Raw genomic sequence first — 23,994 nt, 5'->3', positions numbered from 1 at the left:
TTGTTCAATACTCCAAGTTTTCATTTGCTTTTTATGAACATATGAACAAACAAAATAGAATTTGCAATGTCGCATTTTTCTTCAAAAATCTAGTTAGGTTAATATCACATACTCCTGATACTAACATGCTAAAGACAGTCGCCTTTATACTCAACCTATGCTACAAAAGTTAGAGATTATCCAAATAGCGTCGATACGAATAACAAACGTAAGAACATAAAACACTAGTTTTGATACCAGCTTCAATGGAAGAGCATCACGTCTAAAGTTCTTCATATTAAAACATTCGAAAAGCCATGGAGTATGAACTGTATTAAAAAGCTATTCAGGGGTGAGCAGAAGAATAAGAAACATTTACTTGTCTACCAGCACCATATTATGCTGTAGGAATCAAAAATTAGGTCGAACTAGAACTACAACAAACAAATGTGTTATTTATGGTACTTCAGCGAAAGGTTAGTAGCTTCACATTAAAAAATGAACAACTATACAAGGGAGTTATAGAATATTATTGAAGAAGAGTAGACTAAAAGTAGTCATATCCATATCAATTTGTGATAAAAATGTAAGAATACAATAACGTTATGTAACCTAATACTTCGTAGCCGAGTACGTCTATGATGATTTCTCTACGTGATTGCTAGCCGTTATTTTCATGGAGTTCCATGGAAAACAAAGGAAGTTTTAGTTAGGTGATATTTGCATATGTAATGTGAGAAAATCGACACATAGATTACCATGAAGACTACGGAAGTTCGATTTTCAGCACTTCGAAACGAGTTAGTTATTTGTCAGTTAGGGTATGGGAAGATACGACCGTAATATGGAACAAAGTTTTGACTATAAATTGACTGAATTCGATTATTTATTTTAATGATATGACAGACAACTTCATACGTGTATATTGCATCAACTAGTTATTTTGACAAATTATTTCTAGATAATTACGGTGTGCTACTTCTTAAAAACTCCCTGCTTTAATTTGGGCCATCTATCAAAAATTGGCTTATTGAATTTTTTTCAAAGTATTTCATTAAAAAAATATGGCGGTTGTTCAAAAATACGGATGTCATAACATTTTAACTATTCCGTCGCGCTTTAGTCGCATTGGAATAAGTTCACCATCATTTATGGTCTCAAGCGTTTTGTGACAGATCCCTATTTGCTTCATCAATACGTATTTGAACAGAAAACCTTCCCATTGTTATGAAATTAGATCAATTTCTTCATGAAATAATTCAACTATTATCCATTCCTGACACAATGCACATGGGATATTTACTTTTGAAACAGTTTTCCTATAGGCCAATTCTAACAAAAACATGAACCGTAAAAGTACTAGTCCGGTCAGTGTGTGTTGACTAATCATGGTTATATTGAACCACGAGAATGGCCACATCTGTAGAGTTATTACCTGTATCATTCAGTTTTATGTGTATCATTTCGCTGATGGTTTTTTTGCATCTTTATGTTCTTTATCAAGAATTTTCACAGCATCAAAATTGAAGTTGTGGTCATCAGTGAAATAAAGCCAGAGCTGTTTTACTTTTTTTGTTCTGATCATGTTCTCGACAATCATATTTATGCTGGTATATTCTGGATTTCAAGTACTGTTTAGTCATACCAATGTAACTTATTGTAGTCTATTTTATAAATCACATTGGTATGCTAAAGCTTAGGTGTTTTGTCTTTGATATGTGTGACTAAGTTGCCAATTTTGTTTATTGGGTAGAATGCCAGCTCACAATTATTTGAGGAGTGCGTTTAGAACCAGTTTCCAAGTTTCTCTGACAATCCTCTAGTTCAAGGAAATTTATAATACATTTTATTTTTGTTTCGAAGTACCTGTATTACGTTATGATTGCTCTCATTCATAATTTTATTAACCAGCTCTTTTGAGTAACCATTAACTTTGAGAGTACTTAGACGTTAAACCCTGTATATAAGCCCTTTTACTGTTCCTAATTTATGTCTCTAAGGATGGTTCGAATAAAAGTTGAATAGTCGGCGTGATGCTGTAGGTGTAAAAAACCAATTTGTTAATAATTTACCATTCGTCGCCTAATAACCACTATGTCCAAAACAGGTATAGCACGATAATTCTTCCTCATTGGTAAACTTGAGATTGGAATCATAGGAGTTGAATTTTAACGAAATTGACTGGAAAGGGTAGTTGCTTCAAACTTTCAGTAACCAGATTATTCATAACCAAATGTGCTAAGACTGCGCTAGCAGGATTTCCCATGGATGTGCCTTCTAGATGTTTGTGGAGTCTGCCATTAAAAGAAATGTAACTGGATCCAAATAAATAATCAATTAATTCTACATCAAAATACACCGTATATAAGTTTATGCCGATAGTTATCTCCAGTGTTTCTCAATGCTGTTATTCACTAAAATTCTAGGTCTATTAGTAAAAAATGATACTTCGTCTGAAAATATCAAAATATAACACTAATCCAGTGTTATATCTTTTGTTGACTCCACAAATTCATAATTTTTTTTACATTATGTATACACGTGGTGGTTATTGGCGGTAACAACTTGTTAACAAAAACCGCTATTTTATATGATGGGGAATCAATACAATTCACTACTGGCCTCATGCTTAGGATTCGTTTGTGAGTTTTCGTTAGCCATATATGTTTGGTATAACTGCATTATTTGTTATCATCGTTTTGCTTTCAGCTTTCGAGACTATTCCAGTTTCTCTTAATTTGTTGAATAATTCATTCGCTCACGGTTGGTATACGTTCGTGGGATCCATATTCAATAATTAATAAGTTTCAACGTCATTAATGCCTTCAAAATAGTCCTTCTTATTCGTGATTACCTTTACTTTTCTATAGTCTGAACCAAATACAATGATATCATTGTTAGTACTAAGGAACTGTTTTGTTTTATGGAAATCTTTTCTGACTTGTTAGTTTCGTCTATCATTTGTAATACGGAAATAAAAATTTGTTAATATATTAACAGTTCTTGGACAATTTTTATTCGCAAACCATGCCAAATTATAAATTACTATATTTTAACTCATAGAAAATTTCATGATTCTCTCAAATTCGTTCTTTCATTTGCCAAGGGATCAAATGTCAAATTCAAAATGACATTGGGCGAAGCATTTTAACTGCGGACAAAATGATTATACCTTATTCAGGTGCTATCTCCATTTGATGGAGAGGTTGGCGACAATTTCGGCATACTTATTTCGATCCTGAGTGTTCGAATTGAAGACAATATAATCATACCAATCCAATCGCGTATATTTATCAACTATGAATGGTATCTGCGACCAGGTCCACGTTTTTCTTCGATTTTTCCTTTTATTATTAATTTCAGTATAACATACATGTTATTACGGTATATGTGACGCAGAGAAGTGGTTTTTCTTCTCTTTATTGTTATAAGAAACTATCTTTCCTATCCCATACGTCTAAGCACTTCGTCGATAGGTATATGTTAAGTCCATGATATTTCTAGTAGACTACGTGAGAGACCAATTTTAAAAATCTCGAATCTGTTCATGGTATCCACTTTTAAAGACCATCTTTCTGTTTCATACAAAAGAACTTATTGCACATACGCCTTTACGAAACGATAACTCAAGTTCAAGTTCAAGGTTGCGTTACATAAAAGGTTTTCCACCTTCAGGGCTCTAGCTTGTTCTATAGGTGATCTTACTTCGACGTCAGGGTCTACATTTGTCGTTATGCAGCTGCCAAGATACCTAAATTTTGGATTTGATCTTTTTATGGCCATTTCTTTTGTTTTCTTACTATAATTTTCATGCCTAGTTGATCTCCCACTTCCACAACATTGTTGATTCAGTATTGTCTGCAATGATAACCGTGTCGTCTGCATGAAGTTTGTTGTTTAATGTCCATCTTCGTCATCGCCTATTTCTTGGTTAAATATGTGCTCAGAGTACAAATTGGCGACAAAACACAACCTTGTCGTACCCCCGGCCAATCAAATTTCTCGAATTTTTCATATTGCAAAGGTATGCCGTCCGTTCGTTTTCGTGTTGAAATTGCTTGCAAATCAAATTTTCCAATAAAATTGGATATGTATGTATGGAAATGCCCTATTTTATAGTGGTCGTCAGAAAAATCAATTATTACAATTGCCTAGAGTCTGAGATCATTTGTAAATCTAGTAAATCTTCTTTAAGACGAGACACATCAAAATATCTTTGTTGACTAGTGTATAACATGAAACAACTTCTCTCTTGGCAGAGCTTGTACATCTAATAATAAACCATTAACTTGTGATTTTTTTATTAAGTATATATGGATCTATGATATACTTCATAGCAAAACTCTCCAAATGGAATAGCTCTGTTCATCCAATTGTCTTTGAAATTAATTGAAAATTCTTGAGATTCGTATTTTCTGAATAAATTTCCTCTAAACTGGTGATGATGGTTAGTTTTCTATCGAATTATTATTCGAATGGAAATATAATCTATGTGAAAATACCGAGGTTAAAGTATTTCAATTAGTTTTTATGAATTGAATATGGCCATCAACCTTCTTCAAAAACACAGTATTTATACAATGCTTTTGTAATATCTGAAAGATCTGACTGATTATGTTTGAAGTGGAAACACATGATCTTTTTTATGCCCTCCAAATCTTTGCAGAAATACGGAAACACCGACAACATATATTTTGATTAGTCAACCATATCACAAAAATGTTCAAATCAATATCTATTTTATACGGTCATGTATAAATTTTTCTAATACCCACCGAATAATGGGGTTAATATTGTTAAATGAACGATAGAAACATAACATTTTTCCGATATAATCAAAGTAGATTCGTAAAAGACATTTTTGTGAAATTTGTAAGAGGGAAATTTCACCTAATAGTCAAAAGGAAGTAAAGAGAATTGGCGACGGATTGTAATGTGAAATTTCTTCCTAATGACAAAGAGCTGGTGAGGTAACTACACTGGCGCCTCGAATTATACCATAGTCGACATAAAGATCTCGTTACGCTAGTGAACTCATATCCAGAATTTGGATCAATTCATGTGATACACAGAAATCGAAGAACTATTCATTTGCTGGACACTGCTAATATCAAGTAATATTTCTAGAGCTTGAACTACTATAACCCAAAACAAAATTTTGTTTGAACTATTTCCAAATTCACACTAGAAAAATTAGAATTTTTCACTGGAGTAAAAATTTGAAAAAAAGTTTAGATTCATCGAAGTCATTGATCAATTGTTATATAAATCGATGCAATGAAAACTTATTAATCACATTTCCTGCAAAACATTTCCAACTTTCGAAAAGTTCAACTATTGAAAGTAAAGGAAATTCAATTTGAAAGTACATTGAAGATTTTTTTTTCTCTCTGGAAAATTGTGTTGGGAAATTTAAACAGTGTTCAGCCTAATTGTTTCAACTGCTTTTATTCAAAAACAATTTTCCAGCCATTTGAATTCTGAAAGCGTTTTAATCGAATTTTTAGGACTTTTTTTATTTCTCTTTCAGGTTTGTTATCGAGTCTCCGCTTTCAAAAGTTTTCAATTTTGGACATTAGTTGGAATACACAAAAGTTAGTACTTCTCTTTAACCGAAAAGAAACTTTTTAAAAGAATTTTCAATATTTCGTCCAAGCAAACTTATACACGATTTATACAAAACAATTCCAAGCACGAAACACATTAAAATTGTTAATCGATTCAAATAAATCATATCACCGGGGTAGTTCTGCAATTAATTGATACTTTGGCTCATAGAAAATCAACAGATATCGCATCTAAATAATACATCATAGTTCATAGTTAAAATAGTGAGCAGTAAACTACCGATGCCTACGTAGGACTTTGGATAGGTTTTTCCTGAAAAAGCTATAAATCACCTTAGCTTGAACCTTCCAACGTCAATAGAAGCACTATGAGACTTACTCATGTATTTGCACTCAAAAGTGTATTTGCTAAACATTTACTGATGATGTGATTCATGATGCCTATAGTTTAGATGACTGTCCAGTCCAAATAAATTGCTTATTCTCATTTATTATGTGAATAAAGTCAATATATTGAATACAAATAGGATGGGAACAAAAAATACACTTATGTCAAGTTTTTCAAGTGGTATTCGAGGTATTTGAGTAGGGTTACATGAACCAACATTGATGTGGTGATAAGATCGACACAACATTAAAACCAAAATTGACATAATCTAAAATCGTATTATGTATGATTGGCTTTTAGGACGGTTCGTATAGCTGGTGTAAAACATTGTGTAGTGTACGAATTGGTTAAATTCTAAAACTCTTATTTTTTGTGATATCAGAGATGGACCGAACGAGAATATCAAAATTCTAGAAAATACAAGAGTACTCCAAAGAAAATATAAAAAGAGCAGTAGCGGTCGTTACAAATGGCGAAGGAAGCTGCAAAAATATTACTGTTTGATTTGGCATTGGAAGACCCATTCTCCTAAATCACTTTAAAAGCTATACATGCAAATCAGTGGAAAGACCTACTGTGTCTTAACAAAATAAGAGGAAGAATTTATTGTTGATTCACTAGTAAAACTTGTATAGTGGGGCTATGGCTTTGAAAGATATTTTTAATTGCAATGAGACAGGATTTCAAACTGAAGCTGGTACCCATAAAGTTCTATGTAAGAGAGACAAGTTTCCCATCTATATTCAATTTGGTGAAATAGTGGTCCAATCAATGATAGATCAGCATCAGGGGATGAAAGGGCCACAATTTCTTGATTGGTTCCGAATAGTTTTGTACTGGAAACTCCCAAACAAGATGGAAAAAAGTTATTAAAACTGGACGCACATACTTCTCACATATCACTAGACTTAAAAGACATTGCCGTTGCAAACAATCTTGAAATTCTTTCTTTACCAGCTTATACGTCTCAAATTGTTCAACCTTCAGACGTTGGCGCTTATAAACCAATTAAACAGGGATTGCGTACATTTTATGTAGTTCTTAGGAGTAAACTAATTATAAAAATAGCGACAAAATAATTTTCTCATTTTTAATTGAAAAACTTGAAGACACAGAATGTATTTCTAGGGGTAATTCACTGGGAGGGATTGAAGGCGCAGGAATTTGTGCATTATCCAAAGAAAAATGATATGTGAAGCAGAAATAGCTACTGTTGTGAATAATGACAGTGATAACCAATACATAGATAAAATATCACTGCTACCGTCCAGTATTACGCCTAGACGTCTGCCATCAACCTTAGCAGTTGTGTCAGAAAATGATATTGTAATCGTGAAATTCCAATAACTCATAAGAAATCTCTGATAGTTGCCTCGTTATCTATCTGTTCTATAAAGCAGGAGCAGTTCAGATTCTTTGAATAAGAGAAGAGGACCGAGAAAATTTGTGAAATTAACATGATGAATAAGCAGAAGATGTCCGTGAAACATGCTCTAGTAAATGAATCTAGCTTTGACAGCGAGATAACTGAGATGTTAGTTGATAGTGAAAACGATATAGATGAAAAAAGCGACTTGTCTGAGAAAACCATTACAGATCAGAAAGATAGCACCCAAATGAACAAAAGAAAGTTTTGATAGGCTCTTGGATTCTTCCCAAGTATGTGTCCTTGTGCACTATATTGGAATAGTTTTAAACATGAACGATGACAAGGTTGATAGGGAATTTCTTTGGTAACACAACGTTTGTTTCGTTCGTTGATGTGTTTGAGCAACCACATATTTAAAGCGTCAAACATTACTTTGAACTCAACTTACTTGAACTTTTATTAATTCATTAGGATGCTTTGATCTGATTTTCCTTGGATAATCATTTCATAACTGGGAATTTGAGTATAGGGAAATCTTAGTTTTGATTATTTTTTTAAAATGAAGTCTTTTTGGTTATTAATTTGCAAACATAAAGAGTTAATTTTTCATATTGTATATTTTGTATTCATATTAAAACACATGATGCCTCAATAGATGAAGTATTGACAACTGCTCCAATTTACTAGGCGTGTTAATGATGCCAATACCTGACATTGTCATCCGCAATGGCTTTTTCAAGAAGGGGAATTTTTTTGTTGTTTTGTAATATAGATGGTTCTGCTTTGTGGATTTACCACAAAAAACGGAGCAAAGTGAATGTGAAAACGGATAACAATAAAAGAGATGTAAATCGGAAAATGTGGAACATCCAATTTTGAAATAATGTCAGAAACATAAATCTCAATGATCAGGCATATTTCTCACGCACAATTTCTTTGAAACAATGATAAAGAGGCAATTATTTTAAAGCGACACAATTAATGGTGGTTCTTGTCAAACAACATCCCAAATATCCCATTATTAATTCAGATTTAAGCATACTCTCTATAATTTCCTTCCAAGATATCCACTCACGACAATCTCCTTTCGCACATCAATTATTCGACCACCCCCCGTTAATTTATACCCCTTGTAAATGACTTACCCAGGATCCCGAGGCGGTAATTAACGGTGACTACGACCACGCCTCCATAGCTGGCCAGGACGCTGCCATCGTAGGGGTTGCCTGAGTTCCACTCGTAACTCTCCCCGTGGATGAAAACGATTACGGGATATTTGGGAGAGCTACTTCCCTCGCCGCGTGTTCCTGCTGAAAAAAATAAGAGTTTTAGGTGGAATCTTTAATTTTTCAGTTGATAGCACTTGAAAGATTGAACGTATCGTCGAGCGTAAAAGGCTTGGGAATAAAGATACAAAACACAGAAATTCACGTGAACGGCTTTTAATTTGGAGTTTTCTCTTTCCATACACTCCATGAAGCTTATGAATGATCTATTGGGGAGCAATTACATATATTTTCATGTCTTGCACTAGCCAAAAATTCAAGAAAGAAAATTTATTGCTAATTAATGATTATCGTTAGTATCGAAGATTCGATATTATAATGGTAATCTATTTCTGAGGTATCAAAATGCTTCTGAATGGGCGAAAGTACTTGAAAAGTATTACACACCTAATATTCATAAGAAATTATCATGATACAGAACGGAGAAACTCACTTTCCTTTGAAATTTACAAGCGTCAGAACAATACTCTTTGACATATGTTTAGAATGAATGAATAGGGTAAATAACATTGGTAGCTGTATCGTAAGAGGAAATTCTGAGCTTTATAAATTTGATATAGACAACACTAAATTGTGGTTGTCGATCGTTTAAATTGTTCACCAATAATAAAATATCAAAATGCAATAAATTTCTTTTTGTTTAAAAAACATTTACATTCTACAACCATTGTTTTCAACTTACTGTATCAATTTGTGTGTTTGCCTAGAATTTTCAAGTGAAGATTTCAATTGATATATTGACATAAAATTCTGCTTCTGATGACAATATAGGATTTAATGAAAAATAAATTCTTCTCAAATTTATAAACTCAAACTTAATTTGCATATGTGGCTATAAGAGAAACATTTCAGATTAAAAATGATGATGGTGTCAGAAATCACAAAGTTATTGCGAAAATAAAAATGATGAAAAATAATTCATTATATCAATAGCCTTGGCCCGATTCGAATTTTTATTGACTGTTAAATATCATTTCTATATTCATTTCATATAAATAGATAAAATGGAAATTGATGCAAAAAAACAAAATGAGAATTGGGGGAAAACCAGAAGATAGAGCAAACCAACTAAAAATTAACAAAATACTTCTATGACAAATTATAACAAATTATGAGACAGTATCGACCTTTAACTATCTAGGAGTAACGTTAGCACAACAACTAGTGGCAGGATAAAGGATACTAAGAGGCTATCAAGCTTATGGAAGAAACAAAAAAATAAACAAACAAAATGAAAATGTACTAATATCACCAGTTATCACGTATGGGATGAAAACAACAGTAATTAACAAAAGAGAAGGAGAAGAACTCGAATCGAGTGTAAGATAATGAGTATTATAATAGATACTAACACAACACAGGAAGGAGAAAGGAGAGCAAAGAAAAACGAAGATATAGAGAAAGAGCTGGGGAAGGAAATATAGTGAGACATATAAAATCACAAAGACTCAACTGGGCTGGGCAATAATGAAAAGAAAACCAACTGGAATGATAAAACGAATAACCTTTTTGTGGCCAAGGAGAAGTGGCAGGCCGAGAAAGACTTGGAGAAACAAAATAGAGGACATGAGGGCACTTAATATAGAGGACTGGAGGGTAAAATGCCAAAAGAAATGAAAATAATAACCTTCAAGGACGAATAATAAACTATAAGGGAAAGAAAAATAGATAACGAGGAGTAATCCACCTCAAAAAAGGATTTTAAAGCACTATAAGGGATAGCCGTATTCCAACTGATAGAGAGGCTTGATAATAATAATGAAATATCATTTAATTAAATCAAATTTAACTCCATATATTAGATATGTTCCCAAAGGATTTCAAAGAAATATACGTTGACTGGTGCAGTCGTCGATTTGCAGTCCAATTGTCCGTGACCAAGTATGAGTGGGAAATTTATGAATTTGTATCAATCCAGATTCAACTAAATCAACTTTTTTTTTTAAAATCTATTACTTGTATGTGCTTTGAGCCAAATGAGATCTCAAATATAAAATAGTTTCGTTAGCTCAATGCTTGATGATGGCGCATCTGATTAGACAAATGAATGAAAAAATGGTTACTTGGAAAAAACTTCTCGCAAACTTTGAAAGAGTGATTTAACGACTTTCAAAATAGAATTTCCCATTAAAATTTTATTTATTGTTGTGGCCAATGTCATTTTAATGGGAGATATTTCAATTTTTTTGGTATATCTACTATTTTTATTGTTTCATATAGTTTTTTCTATATATTGAGTCGTAATCTATACGCTTGAAGTGATTTTCCATATTTCTGAATTGAAATATGACGTAATTTCAAATTGATACCATGTACAATTTTTCAATGATTGCGTGTCGCTCTACCTCAAATCGATCACTGTGAAAATCATAGAACCGTTTGTTACAGTTTATGATTAACACACTCCGAATTTTGTCGTAACCATTATCATCAGAATAGTCATTGCGGCATGGGAAACCGCAAGCTGGGTCGTTTCAGCTCGTGCCTTGGATACATTTTATTAAATATATTCCATATTAATGGAATAATGTGATATAAAAATCGATTAGAGAAATACTGCATAATAGTAGTTTGTACTTTCGCGAATATTAAAATGCAGTTGAATTATCAGGTTATACGGAATCTTGTAAATGTACGAATTTTCATGCAACAACACTAAAATCTTATAATTTTGTTTGTCTGATGTTCAATGTAATGATACAATACCTAAATGATGTGTGTAATGTGAAAAAATGTGTTGATGAACAAATTGAATCAAACATTTCGATTAAGGAACATACTTCCCAAATTACAATATTGATAGCAATTATCCTTTTACGCAAATATTCCTGTAATCTCACAGATATATTATTTTTAATGCAAATTTGAAGAATTGAAGAACAGTTTTCGTTATTTTGTATATATAGAAAATCTGTAGATTAAAAATTAATAGTTGCGTGGTATACAATTAAAGAAACCAAGAACAAGTTATGCTTATTATTCCGAAAGTGCGTCTCATATAAAAATTTTGTAACCAGTTCTCTATTTTCAAATATGTAATCTTATTCGATTTCTTAGATTGGTAGAGGTCAATTGACCAAGGAACTCTGATTTGTAGGCAGGTTTTAATGCCTAACTTTAGAAAAAGCTTATCCTCTTTTTTATTTCCAAAAAATGTTTTATCCCATCACGACAATATTTCTGTCCATAAATCCACTATTTTTGCAGAAAAATTAGTCAGATGGCCTCCTCCGCCATATTACCTTATATGACTCCCTCTGATTTTTTTTGTGCTCCTATACTTGAAGAGATGGCTTGGTGATAAAGGATTATATTACAGGAAAATAGATAATTATTGGTGAAAACAAACTACGAAACATTCGAAAGATTATGTAATGATTAGGAAAATGGAACATTGGGAACATTGAATATTTTAACAGTAAGCTAATTTTTGTGTTTTCTTACCGCGAGAATTGAAGAGCCAGCGTGATGAAATTATCCTGATTCAATTAACTAATATTCATACTGAGAGTGTAGATGAACGAAGTCTATATATTATTTTGGTATGTTCGCATTATTTCGTTAACGGTTTAAAAACATTGGAGTAATGCTACAGTCGTTAATGTCAAGCTTAAACCCAAAGGGAAAAAAAGTAGACGAAGCGAGGTAGAAAGAAAAAATTGGTTTTCACACTAACCCTTCAACCGTAATTACGTTTGTTCCGAAACATTGATAAATATGAGGTTTCTTTTTTTTATACATTGTTCGAGTTAAAATGAATTTTAGTATTATGGTTTCACTCTATCAGGAAAGATTTAACTGATGATGTGATAAACTTGAAATCATTAGTGGATAGTAAATACTTCCGAAATAAATTGACTAATACACTTAACCACTAAAAGAATCCACATTCCATAGAAGCATGTATACTAAATCAACACAAAATAATTTGACGATTACTGATACCATACATATCATAAAAAAAATTGCAATTGAAAAGAAGCGCTGAAACTTTCAACCGATTTTTTCGTAACTCTCAATCACTTGGACTCCACACTAATTCGTCTCATGTTTTAGTAACCTCACTATTTAATTTTTCAAAGTCAAAGTAAGGAAAACACTTGAAGAATTTCTGACGGAATCACGTCAAACACACAGGAACTCAAGTAAAACGTCTTCTTCACGTAAGATAAATAAGGAATGTTGTGCCTTAGGCTCTTCCACACAAAGACTTTCACTAGATTTTCAAGACTTCCTATATTATACTACAATTGGCAATTCCGCATTGTTTTCTAATTCGAAAATACCACAGTTCTTCGCGAAATATGTTATTTAGCATTGAAAGTCGATTTGTTACGCTCGTCGGTGCCGTTGCCGCTCATCGCTTTCTGATAATTAAAAACGTTGGAATATCGAAGAACATTCAGAGCTACCAGGCCACTTTTTTCTCTGTTATATCTCATGATCTAGGAAATTATGCAATCCAATTAAGAAGGAGAATGGATGGCATACACGAATTGATTCGCTCAAATCTTCAAGTTGCCAACAATAGAATGAAAAAATGATACGACACGGAAGCCATGATGGTGGTTTTAAGGATGGGGGCAAAGTATAGCTGCACAACCCAACGAGGAGAAAGGGATCCAAAATTACAAAAATCCTGGGCACGCCCAAACTTAATCAAGTGAAGGATCGATTATGTCATCTATTGCATAAGCAAGTTCCCCTTTGGAAAACCAAAAGTAGTCCATTAAAATCGACTAGCGCCGCTAGAAGAAGGCCATGACCTACAGAAAGGAGTGGAATATTTGCGATAAGGGTCTGACCCTGCCTTCGATGAATTTATGGGTACATACGAAGATATCAGCAAAGTTAGATATGGAGTTACTACAGAACAACAACAAAATTTGTTCGCTTTGCCGGAAAATTATTCGCTAGTCTGCAACATCTCTGCTCGTATCAAAAACGCAGGAAGGCTGACAACCGTCTGGCAATCAAAAATGCGTTTCAAGACCGAATGCTTCAAAGCCTCCGCCATCATGTGTTGGGAGCAAACGTGAAGAAACTATAGCTATGACTAAAATAACGAGTAATCAGTTGGATTGGCGAATCGTCAGGAAGTGATATTCCAGGATACCGGGATTCAAATATTCATTTGAAGCTATCCACCTTATCAGTAGTACCTACTGACCGTCCCCTGTTACTTTCATATGACCGGAAAGTGCAGAAATACGTCCAATTGCCGATTTAAAAATCCAGTAACGGCTGACAATGAGTTGCAGGAGGAACTTCCTTCTAAGGAAGGGATAATCTTACAAATTCGTCCACGAAATGGAACGTGAAGTCGATCCTGTTTTGTTATCATGGAAATCTAAAACTTGGCGACGTTGTTGATGTGGCCATGATTACATATTTTCAACACAGCGGTGAGTTGTTATTTTTTCAGAACTTATTTCTCTGAAATAGAGAAAATTTCTCTGCGATGCTAGAGTTGTGGTTGATTTGAGATGGTACAGTGATAGGATGCAAGGGCAGACGAAAAGAAGTAGCAAAAAAGGACTGATAGCAAACGTTACTTCGCAGTATGCTGGTATTGGGGTGGCGAGTACAGCTGCGGCTGCGTTATTCCTTCGGTCATTTGGCTGGAGAACGGGTTCACCATGTTCCAGGAAAACCACCGAAAACCTAACGTTGTTTAACGTTCGTATCTATGGGCAACTATAGTAGACTAGCTGTTCGGTCTTGACGATTGTTATCGAGAGTCTTACTTAGGTAGTTACTATCGTTGTCAAGTATCTTTGTTGAATTATGCGAACATTTTCAACTAGAGGTTACTTTGTTACATATTTTTGAGGATTTCCTTACACAATTGAAGTTATCATTCCTTCAAATTGAATTCATCAACGTACATTTTCAACTGATGCTGATGAACAATACAAATCAGATTGTAGCAAACTAAATAAACACTTAATAATGGTCTCTAAATTTTATAGTACTCAGCAATATCACAGAATTCTCGGAAACATTCCAGAACACTCTCGAATAGTGTGGATTATTCTGGAAATTTGTGGATTCGATGTGTTGATAAGCACCTTCCATATTTTGAAGTTCATCGTTTTATTGCAGATAATGTACATTTTATATCGACCCCTTGAATGGAACAGGGTACTTTAGATATTTCAAATATAAAAATAAAATTATACGGAATGAAACTGCAGCAAACTTTGTCAAAATTATGAATACAATAAACAGCAGCTTTAATGTGGATTTTAAAAATGCGAGGCTTGAAATTAATGGAACTTCACAAATAAAATTGATCGTAGACTAATTTTGACTGAAACGCATACCTTATCCTCGTATTATACGACCATCTATTCCTTCGTGTCAAGTTTGAAAATTTTATGTTAATGTTCTCAAATTAAAATGATATATAACCTAATGCAAATTAAGTTGTTTCCGTGAACGGAAATTGAATTTCCGCCAAGTTCAAATATATCACATCATTATAAATTAAACAGTGGAAAATTTGTTTTTAATACGATGAAGGGAATTTCACAAGATAGTTTGTTTGCGTGGATTTCATCGTTTTAGTAATGTTTTTACTTTCACGTAAAAACGTGAAAATAAATTTTCTACAAGCAATGCGTTGTTGTTGAGGTAATTAAGGGAGCTCACAGAATGTTAGTACAGCCAAAGATAGGCTGAATCTTTTGTTAATTAGAAACACAAATTTGTAGTAGTACAATCAGAATTGAAAAGTAGCTTCCTTACTCAGTATACTTCCCTTTCTGATAAAATGAAGAATATATAATCGAAAACTGAGCGAATTATAGATCGTTTGAATTGGTTTTTCCATTTAAAATTAATAAAGAAAGGTCTTATAAATGATATAAGTTTTCTTGATTGTATACAACCATACGTTGACCTTGTACATTACTCTAAAATTGACTTACCATCATTAAATAAGATTATAAGATATTGTAGAGTTGGATTGTAGGCGGTGAGAAACCGCTACGCCTTTCGATAACTTGAGCGATGTCTTTTGATAAACAGTCAGGTACTTTTGCTTTAACCTTTCAACCTCACTGTAAGGCTTGTCAGTTTTTAAACCTCCTAAATGTGAGTGCTTGTCAGTCACCATTGATTTGATCTGCAGTTTCTTCTTTCTTCATGTACCAGCGGTGTGGATATAGCGTTTTGTATAATCTCATGCTAGGTATTTCCATCCATTTCAAAACAGTCTGTTTTGATAGCAAACCACTGGTACACAAAGAATGGTTCTAACTTGTCACAAAAGGGACAAAAATGCGGAGTTTCAGAAGTTACAAGGTAAGTTCATCACGTTTTTTTCTCCTTTTAAAATCGATATTTAATAAGTAAGTAAGTAAGAAAGTGTAATGAATGCTATATGTGTTGCAAAAAAACTTAATATCTTAAATTGAATGAATTCTACATAATGAGGGTATCGGTATCGTTTGTCGACAAGAGAAATTGAAGATTTGATGTTTGAAAACAATGTTCCATTTTTAAAACGAACGTCCAGAAGTCCACATGTTTTGGTAAGAGAAACTTTGTACCGTAACAAGAACCAAAATCTCAGATCAAATCCTGCAAAAAACCTTTACAGAATTGTAAGCCGGCATCCACGAATTTTCGAGCAGTTTTCACGTCTGCCAAATGATAGTTGATAATATACTTATATTGATATATCTTGAAGGCGATGTACACAATTTGCTGGTATAATAATGATTTCGTCTCTAAATCACTCTATTGCCAACTTACCCGTTTTCTACGTACTTTCATCACATATTATGTCAACTGTTAAGTTACTTAGCAATATAATTATTACATCCTGGTAATTTAGCAGGTGAAGTTTGTTAAGTACAATGTAGCAGTTTAACGTATTGCAGATTTAACTTCAGATTATTTACCTCTAAGAAATTAGCATGTTAATATGAATTTCATGACTGTTATTAGTATCTAAATAGGAAGCTTGGGCAAGTTCTAGTTTAGCGAGGATTAAATCTCGTTTTGTGACTCTGGGACTTAATTCAACATCAATGATATACAGGAAATTGACCAAGATATTTAAAATATATATACGGTGTTTCAAAAAAAGGTAATCCAGTCTCTAAGATAGATAGGAATCTGACAAATATTTAGGGTGTGCTTAGTATGAAATTTTCATATATATACACATTTTTTACGATTTTGTTGCAACTATTGTATTTGAATTTTATACGAATATGTTCTAGAAGCTGATACATCCAATGAATTTGTTTCTGTATAACTGTCATAGAGGGTGCTAGTTACGCGGTTCGTACGGATACGGATGGCGTTATGAAATTTTTTTACTGAGCAAACCCCAAATCTTTCACAGTTTTCTCTTTATCCTAGAGACGGTATCACCTTTTCCTGAAACACCTTGTATAGATAGAATGCAGGTAATTGGAATATACATTTCTGAATATGAAACATTAACAATTGAAATTGGGTTAGTAATCTGAAACTATCTAATTTAAACAGGGGTTTTATTATACTTGATGATATATTATGCGTGTGAAATGTGGGTCAGTATTTATGTGAATCAGTGTTATGGAAATGGCGAAAGATCGATAAATATTGCTTTGTTTTGTGGAAGCTATCCAAATATTGCAACGAAGGAAAATACTGCTTGTTTTGATGAAGAGGATTCCAATTTAAGAAAAAAAATACAAACATAATTTTTTTCCATCGAAAGTACGCTTACCACAAATTGGGTTGTCTTCCAAAAGTTGTCGATATTGGAGCGAAGGCAATCCTTATCACCCAATCCGTTGAGGTGAATTTATGAACGTGTAGTGTCTTACGAATTAGGAATCAACGGACCCTTATTCATTGGAGAAACTTCAAATCAGCATACTTAATTAAAAATCACGCAATCATTTATCAAGAAATTTGTTTTTAAAGTGACATTTCGAACAATACCTCATTTCCTGAGATAGTTCTTTCAGAGTAACAAATTTTTTAACCGAAAAATTATGTTGCAGCGAAGCATAAGAAATGGTATGGTTTCTTTTATACAGAAAATTCAATCTAGAACAAGCGATAGTTCCAAAACTAATGATAGAAAAAAACAAAGTGCGACTAAGATTTTTTATCATTTCACATGGGAAGTGGTGTGTGCCATAGTTTATTTTCAAATAAGTACTGCGTTTTTTCATAAAAACGACAACGAATTCAGATATTTTTCGCATTAATATATGCCCATGAAATGAAGATTATTGAAACTCTACATGGTAGTAATCTAATTGAACTGGACTATTCAAAGCAAGCACAAATACAACCACTGACTAGTCTTTATATGATCGAATACACACTCCATTCCATGTGATTCTCCTCATATCAGGAAATCAAGCAGCCGTATTTGTACTCCTCTCACATTTCAAAGTTACTCGAACCAATCAACTCAACTTCAAGTTAAGTTCTGTTGTCAATGAAAACATCTCATCGAACGATCTTCCTTCCCTTTGGGGATGAAAAACAATTGACAGTTTGTGATAATGTCTTATATTGGACGGATTAGGGGAAGTTATTACCCCTCGAGTATCTAACAGTACACTGTACCGTGATACGAGTCGAGAAACAAGATCAAATCATCCTGAACAACTACAGTTTGTTTACTTCCAGAGGAGAGATACATCACTGGAGGAAGTCTTGGTTTGGAAGTTTGAGTATGATTGTATGTTTCGGAAAATGTGGAGTTTGCAATGGTTGATAGCAATATATGAATTAATTTCTAGGAAAATTATCCGGTTACAATTTGCTTTCAAAATATCATATTTGATTACAGTATGATCATATAATACTATGACAATAACATAGTCTTCTTTGGATAGGAGGTCTCATAAGATGTTGAGTAAATGAGTTAGGGTGATTTTCATTGTGTTAAAAATACTTCTGGGAGAAGATATATCTTGGAATGACTTCATTCAAAGGCCACAAGCAGTAACGTTATTGGGTACCTACCATAGAGACCTCACAAGATTTCTGAGTACGATTGGATGAAGTCTTCATAGAATTTCTGTTAGTTTTGTTTATAATAACATATTTCTGTTGGTTGTTAGTTGATATCTCTGATCTATAAGCCAATACAGTGCATTGAGTTTCACGCCCAATTACTTTTTATGAGTTAGTATGTGTGGTTTCAAGATTCGTCATCGGTCCAGATGCATTTCAAGGTACTTTTCACTCTCTTTTTGCTACATAAGATACCAGTGTTACACCATATTTGGAGAGGTCCCTCTTCGATGGATTCATTTCCATTGAATAAGAATATGTTGAATGAAAACAATTAAAGATAGTAATCAAACTGCCCTAGTAACTACACTTAAAGTTGTATATATCACACATTGACAGTAATATTTAATTTACACGTAACATTAATGATGTTCATATTGGAAATAAGCATCATAATCGAAAAAAAATTTGTACGTATCTTATCTCAGAAAAAGATGAAATATTACGCCTTCTCGTAAAAATTAATGGAAGAGCACACAAGTCTCGCTTGTCTACAGAAGACATTGTACAAGAGAGGACACAATGTTGATTAAAAAACAACACAAAACACCAAGCAACGGGTAACGGTTTAATCACGGATGAAAAAGTACATCCAAGGATCAACTGTAAAGAATTACACAGGAAGAAAATACAAGCAATCAAGCGTGGAGATTAAAAAGCATCGAGTTAATGTATCAGTATAAAAATATCGACAGCGTTGAAGGTAAGCGTGAGATGTGAATTGAACATATATACAGGATGAGTTTTTTGGTATATATTTTTGGTATATATACACTCAGGGTGTACTATAAATGGGGATGTCAACGAAAATGGTAACAAAGTCTACATAATAATTTTGGCAGATTGTGAAGTGACTTCCTAAGGATTTTGTATGAACATGTTGGACGTATCCTAAATAATTATTTGAGTTTACGAAAGCCCTGTTCCAAGTGAGTGCCATGCGAGCTTACAATCGACCAAAACCAACAACGAATAGATTGATCTTAGCAGTGTTTGGAACTGTTCAATGGAAATAAACCCGAATGTTTGCGTTGATATATGACAATGGAGTCCAATAGACAGTTATAAAACTCCATATTTGTTATCAAAATACTCAAATCAAGCATCCTTGCGGGTGAAAATATACTAGAGGATTGGTGAGATGCTCTAGCGAATGATGAAAAAAATCAGCTAGCTGTAAGTTAAGGAAGAAGTCGCCAGCTGATGAAATTTATTAGGTGATAGATATTGCTGCGTTACACTCTTCAAGGTACCAACTGATAATATTTCCACTGAGATACAGTAAGCTGACATCAATTTCTATTCTCAGTAGCATATAAACGATCACCAGATGTGAAATTGTTAGTTGAGGGAAAATCATTCAAAATTTGAGTTTGTTTCATGTTCAAGCAGCCATATTATGGTCAGCTGACTTTGTTTTTCCTCCTAAATATTCGGTAAGCTATGAACCGACAAATTTTAAAATAGGTGGAAATGATTGAAAAAACTTCTTTTTGTCTCCATGCTGACTAGTATCCATTGCTTGACATTTTTCCATAACAAAGTCCGTAACACCTTGTAAGCTATGTTCAGTATTAGTATGTATAAATATTTGCTTTAGGGTCATACGGAAGTTTAAAGTGCGTTGATTAATTACAGTATTTGATTCCTTGGAATTATTACTAGATCTCAAAATTATTTCTGCTAATTAATCATGGAAACGTCTAAAACAAGTAACATAAAATAGGGATGAATTTGCCGTTATATAACAAAGAACAAACAATATTTGGAAACTGGATATATTTATTTGAATTATTTGTTCGATGCAGTTGAATTTATTTTAGAGATGAATTACATGTTGAATAATTGGAATAATTATTGTTTATTTTAGAAAAGTCTATTTAAATTCATAAATACTCCTGAATTATGATAACTCAATGATAGGATATTATAGTAGATTAATTTCACAAAATTTAATAATGAATATTGTTTCATATTGTTTTATTCCACATACTCTAATCAGAAATAAAATTTGGCTACAGCTTGTTTTAGTTCCAAGTTGTTATAAGTCTAACAATGTCAAAAAGCCAGAGATAATTTTAACTTTTATCTCATTAGATTATACTCAACGGAAAGAATATTTATCTTGGAGTCCAGTGTTAATAATAATCTAATAAAAGATTCTCTCACGTTTTCAGGGTAGAATGCGATTTAATATTTGTCAAAGCACGTCAAAAATTACTAGAGAAAACTAATTCAATTAGGTTTAGTCTTGATAAATTTTTGAGTATGTTTATAACATGGAAAATGCAATTTCTTGATAGCTTTAACGGTGTAGGGGGACACTTTGTGCTAATGAGGTTACGGAGGATGATAACAAAAACATGAGATCGAGCATTTGAAAGCAATGTAATCGTATAGTGGATAAACTCCAGAGTAACCAGTCTGTACTTGAGAACATTGTTATCAAAATTTGACGGTCTCACTCCATTTCTATTTAAAAAAAAATGGAAACTTTGAGATAATACTTTCTGCTGGAGAAGGAACATTGTCTGATATCTTTATTATATCACTTTGTTCAAATTTTGTGGATCTAAAGCCCAGACTCATGGGCTAAAAGTGTTATTGTCCCGTATAAAATGAAATAATAATATTGAGATAAAATCAAAATAACGAGAAAAATTGTTAAAATATCAGAAGTCGTCCAAATAATGATATAATCCTAATACAAGGAGTAGCTGCTCGCAGATAGCATAGCGTGTTATTCAGGATTCGATTTCAGAGCGGTTTTTGCAGTATTTCCAAATATTGAACTCAGAATAGCAGAAACCAACTATTTACAATTGAATTCAAATTGAAACAGTTCATAGATTATTTCATTCGAATAACGAAAGGAATTAAGATATCCAAAGTAACGTTGTTTGAACACATTCTTGAACATTGGAGCTGATACCAAGTAGAACTGAACTATCTGATATTGCACAATTTTGATTCCATGCAGACCTGAAGGTTTCAGCTCCTCATGATCCTAAAAAGTGTGACTGGCTAATAATTTTGAATTCAAATGAATTTCTAGAAAGTTAGTTTGTTTAAAAAAGACCTAGAATAAGGACGATTCATTAACAGAAACATATCAGGAGGTCCAAGAAGTAAAACGTTAAAGAAATTTGTATTTCGATTATTGATATAAGATACTATCTTCATCCTATCGTTTATACTTAACATTTGATTCATTCATTAAACGTGACTTGTATGTGTTTATTTCTATTGTTCCAACCTCTTCATTTCAATTTCTGCTTTTTATTTTTCCAATCAGCATTTCAAGTAATGTCATCTGCACATATATCAATCTAACTCAATTAATAATTTCATTCGAGATAATTTTCGATGGAGTGTATAATAATTCCATATCTCTGAAGGAATGTGGGAGTAATGGTTTTGTTATGCTTCAGCATCAATCACAATATTTGAGGTATTGAAATCAATACAATACTCGCATTTCAATATATTTCGAAGTTTTTGGTAGATAATTTCGTTTTGAACATATATGGGAATAGCATATACGTTTTCTGTTACACGTGTAGCTATTATAACAAAAGAGGTAACTACTGAAATGCACACGATTCTATTCAGTAAACATCACGATTTCAATCAAACCCAACATTATTGTTCCTTTACAACGTTAGTGAAATACTCAAAATCAAAAAATTTCAAAGTGTTTGCAGCATTACGTTCATTTTTCATAGTATCGCAGAATTGTATTATACAAGACATATATTCATACAATTAAAACAATACATCGAACAACTATTTCAACTGAAAAAAAAAATAAGAAAAATGATATCAACTCTTCCAAAAAGTGCTCACTTTGAATATATTTTATTATGTTTGATGAGAGGAGTACTGTATTTGCAAAATTAGAATGGTAATTGCACCGTGTCAAAATGTGGCAATTAACGTCAATTCAGGGCCTTATGTGAAACAATTTCATCTGATTTCAATGCATTTCATTAACTTTCAAGTGTTGTTATTCACTACGTCTACATTGCGAATGAAGAAGTACTGAGGAAATCGGGCGTGGAGAGAGAACTGATCGCGGGAATTAAACCACGAAAAGTATCTTATTTGGGACACAACTTCCGAGGACAACAATTTTTCGTCGTGTAGAAGAAGGGTGCCTTCAAATAATAGAAGGTTTTTGGACAAGAGAACACCTACACGCTGCAAAATGTTTGGTACTTGGAGAAGAACATTGAGCATAGCAGGTGCTCAGTGCTGCCAAATTAGTCGCATCAGGGGTGAGGTCCTCAATAACGCCCTACAGTCTAGAGCACCAAAAAACGCAGCTGCTATACATGAGAATTGTCAATAACTTGATATTGAAATTGAGTATCCATTATTTATAGAAGTAATGTCCGAGAGCTGTATAAAAAATTTCCGTCCTCAATCTGAAGATGCCAGCACCTATTGGAAAATATGTTTGCGCATGCCTTAACAGCTTCTCTTAGTTTTTGTTTGACAATCGTATAAGTGAATAGTGAGGATTTTTCTGAGAATGGTAGACTGTATAGTAAGTACTTTGTTTCATCATTAACTATAGTGCAAGTTTGGACAACTGAGTTCAAACGTAGCCGTATCTACTAACGACTAGCGTTCGGGACTGATATAAAATGGGACAACTAGTGATATCATTGAAAGAGATAGAAGAGAGTATCAGCATATAGAAAGAACGCATTTGCCATATACTCACTGAAGAATTATGCATACGTAAGCTTTCCATAGGACGAGAACAATCAATTCCTATTAACAAATATTTGGCTTTCTTTGGTAAGTGACTAACTAAACATTGGAGACACATGGCAGTTTGATGATTTTGTACATTTTTCAATTTGTCCTTGATTATTTTGATCAAAATGGTATGATATGCTTAGGTTGGATTAGATATGGTAATGTCGATCTTTTCACATGTTCAGAACTAGTGTTTATAATGTATTGCTCAGTTGCTACCCATATATTTTGGCATCTTGATTAGACTATCAATCCCACCTTGAAATTCCACGTAAAGTTGTTAACACAATTGATTAGAAATATTTTAGTATCATATTATTATATTATCTGAAGAATAGGTTGATTCATATATTTGGTAAAAGTCTCATGTGATTATTATTTGTAGCTTAAATGAGATCTCATCGATAAAACGGATATATTGAAAAAAATTAGGACAGAGGGATTTCATTTCTTGTAAAGTTTGACAATTTAATCAGTATAGGATCTTGTTTTCAAAGGTAAATAAGTATGAACACTGGGCTATTGGAGGCCTTAGTATGAAATAAACAACAATTTGATATCATGTATTGCAGTTGTGGGACTCAAACTGTTATTTGTTTC

At 33.0% G+C, this 23,994-nt stretch overlaps 1 protein-coding gene across 2 annotated transcripts in view; it reads right to left on the bottom strand.

Annotated features, from left to right (window-relative positions):
* Positions 1–23,994, bottom strand: part of LOC130442407 (neuroligin-4, Y-linked) — a 610,660-nt gene that overhangs the window by 181,659 nt on the left and 405,007 nt on the right. The window contains exon 2 of one of the 2 annotated variants that reach the window (XM_056776497.1): positions 8,449–8,613. In XM_056776497.1, the coding sequence (XP_056632475.1) occupies positions 8,449–8,613 (165 nt within the window). The remainder of the gene's footprint in view (positions 1–8,448; positions 8,614–23,994) is intronic. The other variant, XM_056776498.1, reaches the window with a different exon arrangement.

This window comes from Diorhabda sublineata, chromosome 4 (genome assembly GCF_026230105.1).
Source record: "Diorhabda sublineata isolate icDioSubl1.1 chromosome 4, icDioSubl1.1, whole genome shotgun sequence".
Lineage (NCBI taxonomy): Eukaryota > Metazoa > Arthropoda > Insecta > Coleoptera > Chrysomelidae > Diorhabda > Diorhabda sublineata.
This window is presented reverse-complemented; position numbering and strand designations above follow the sequence as displayed.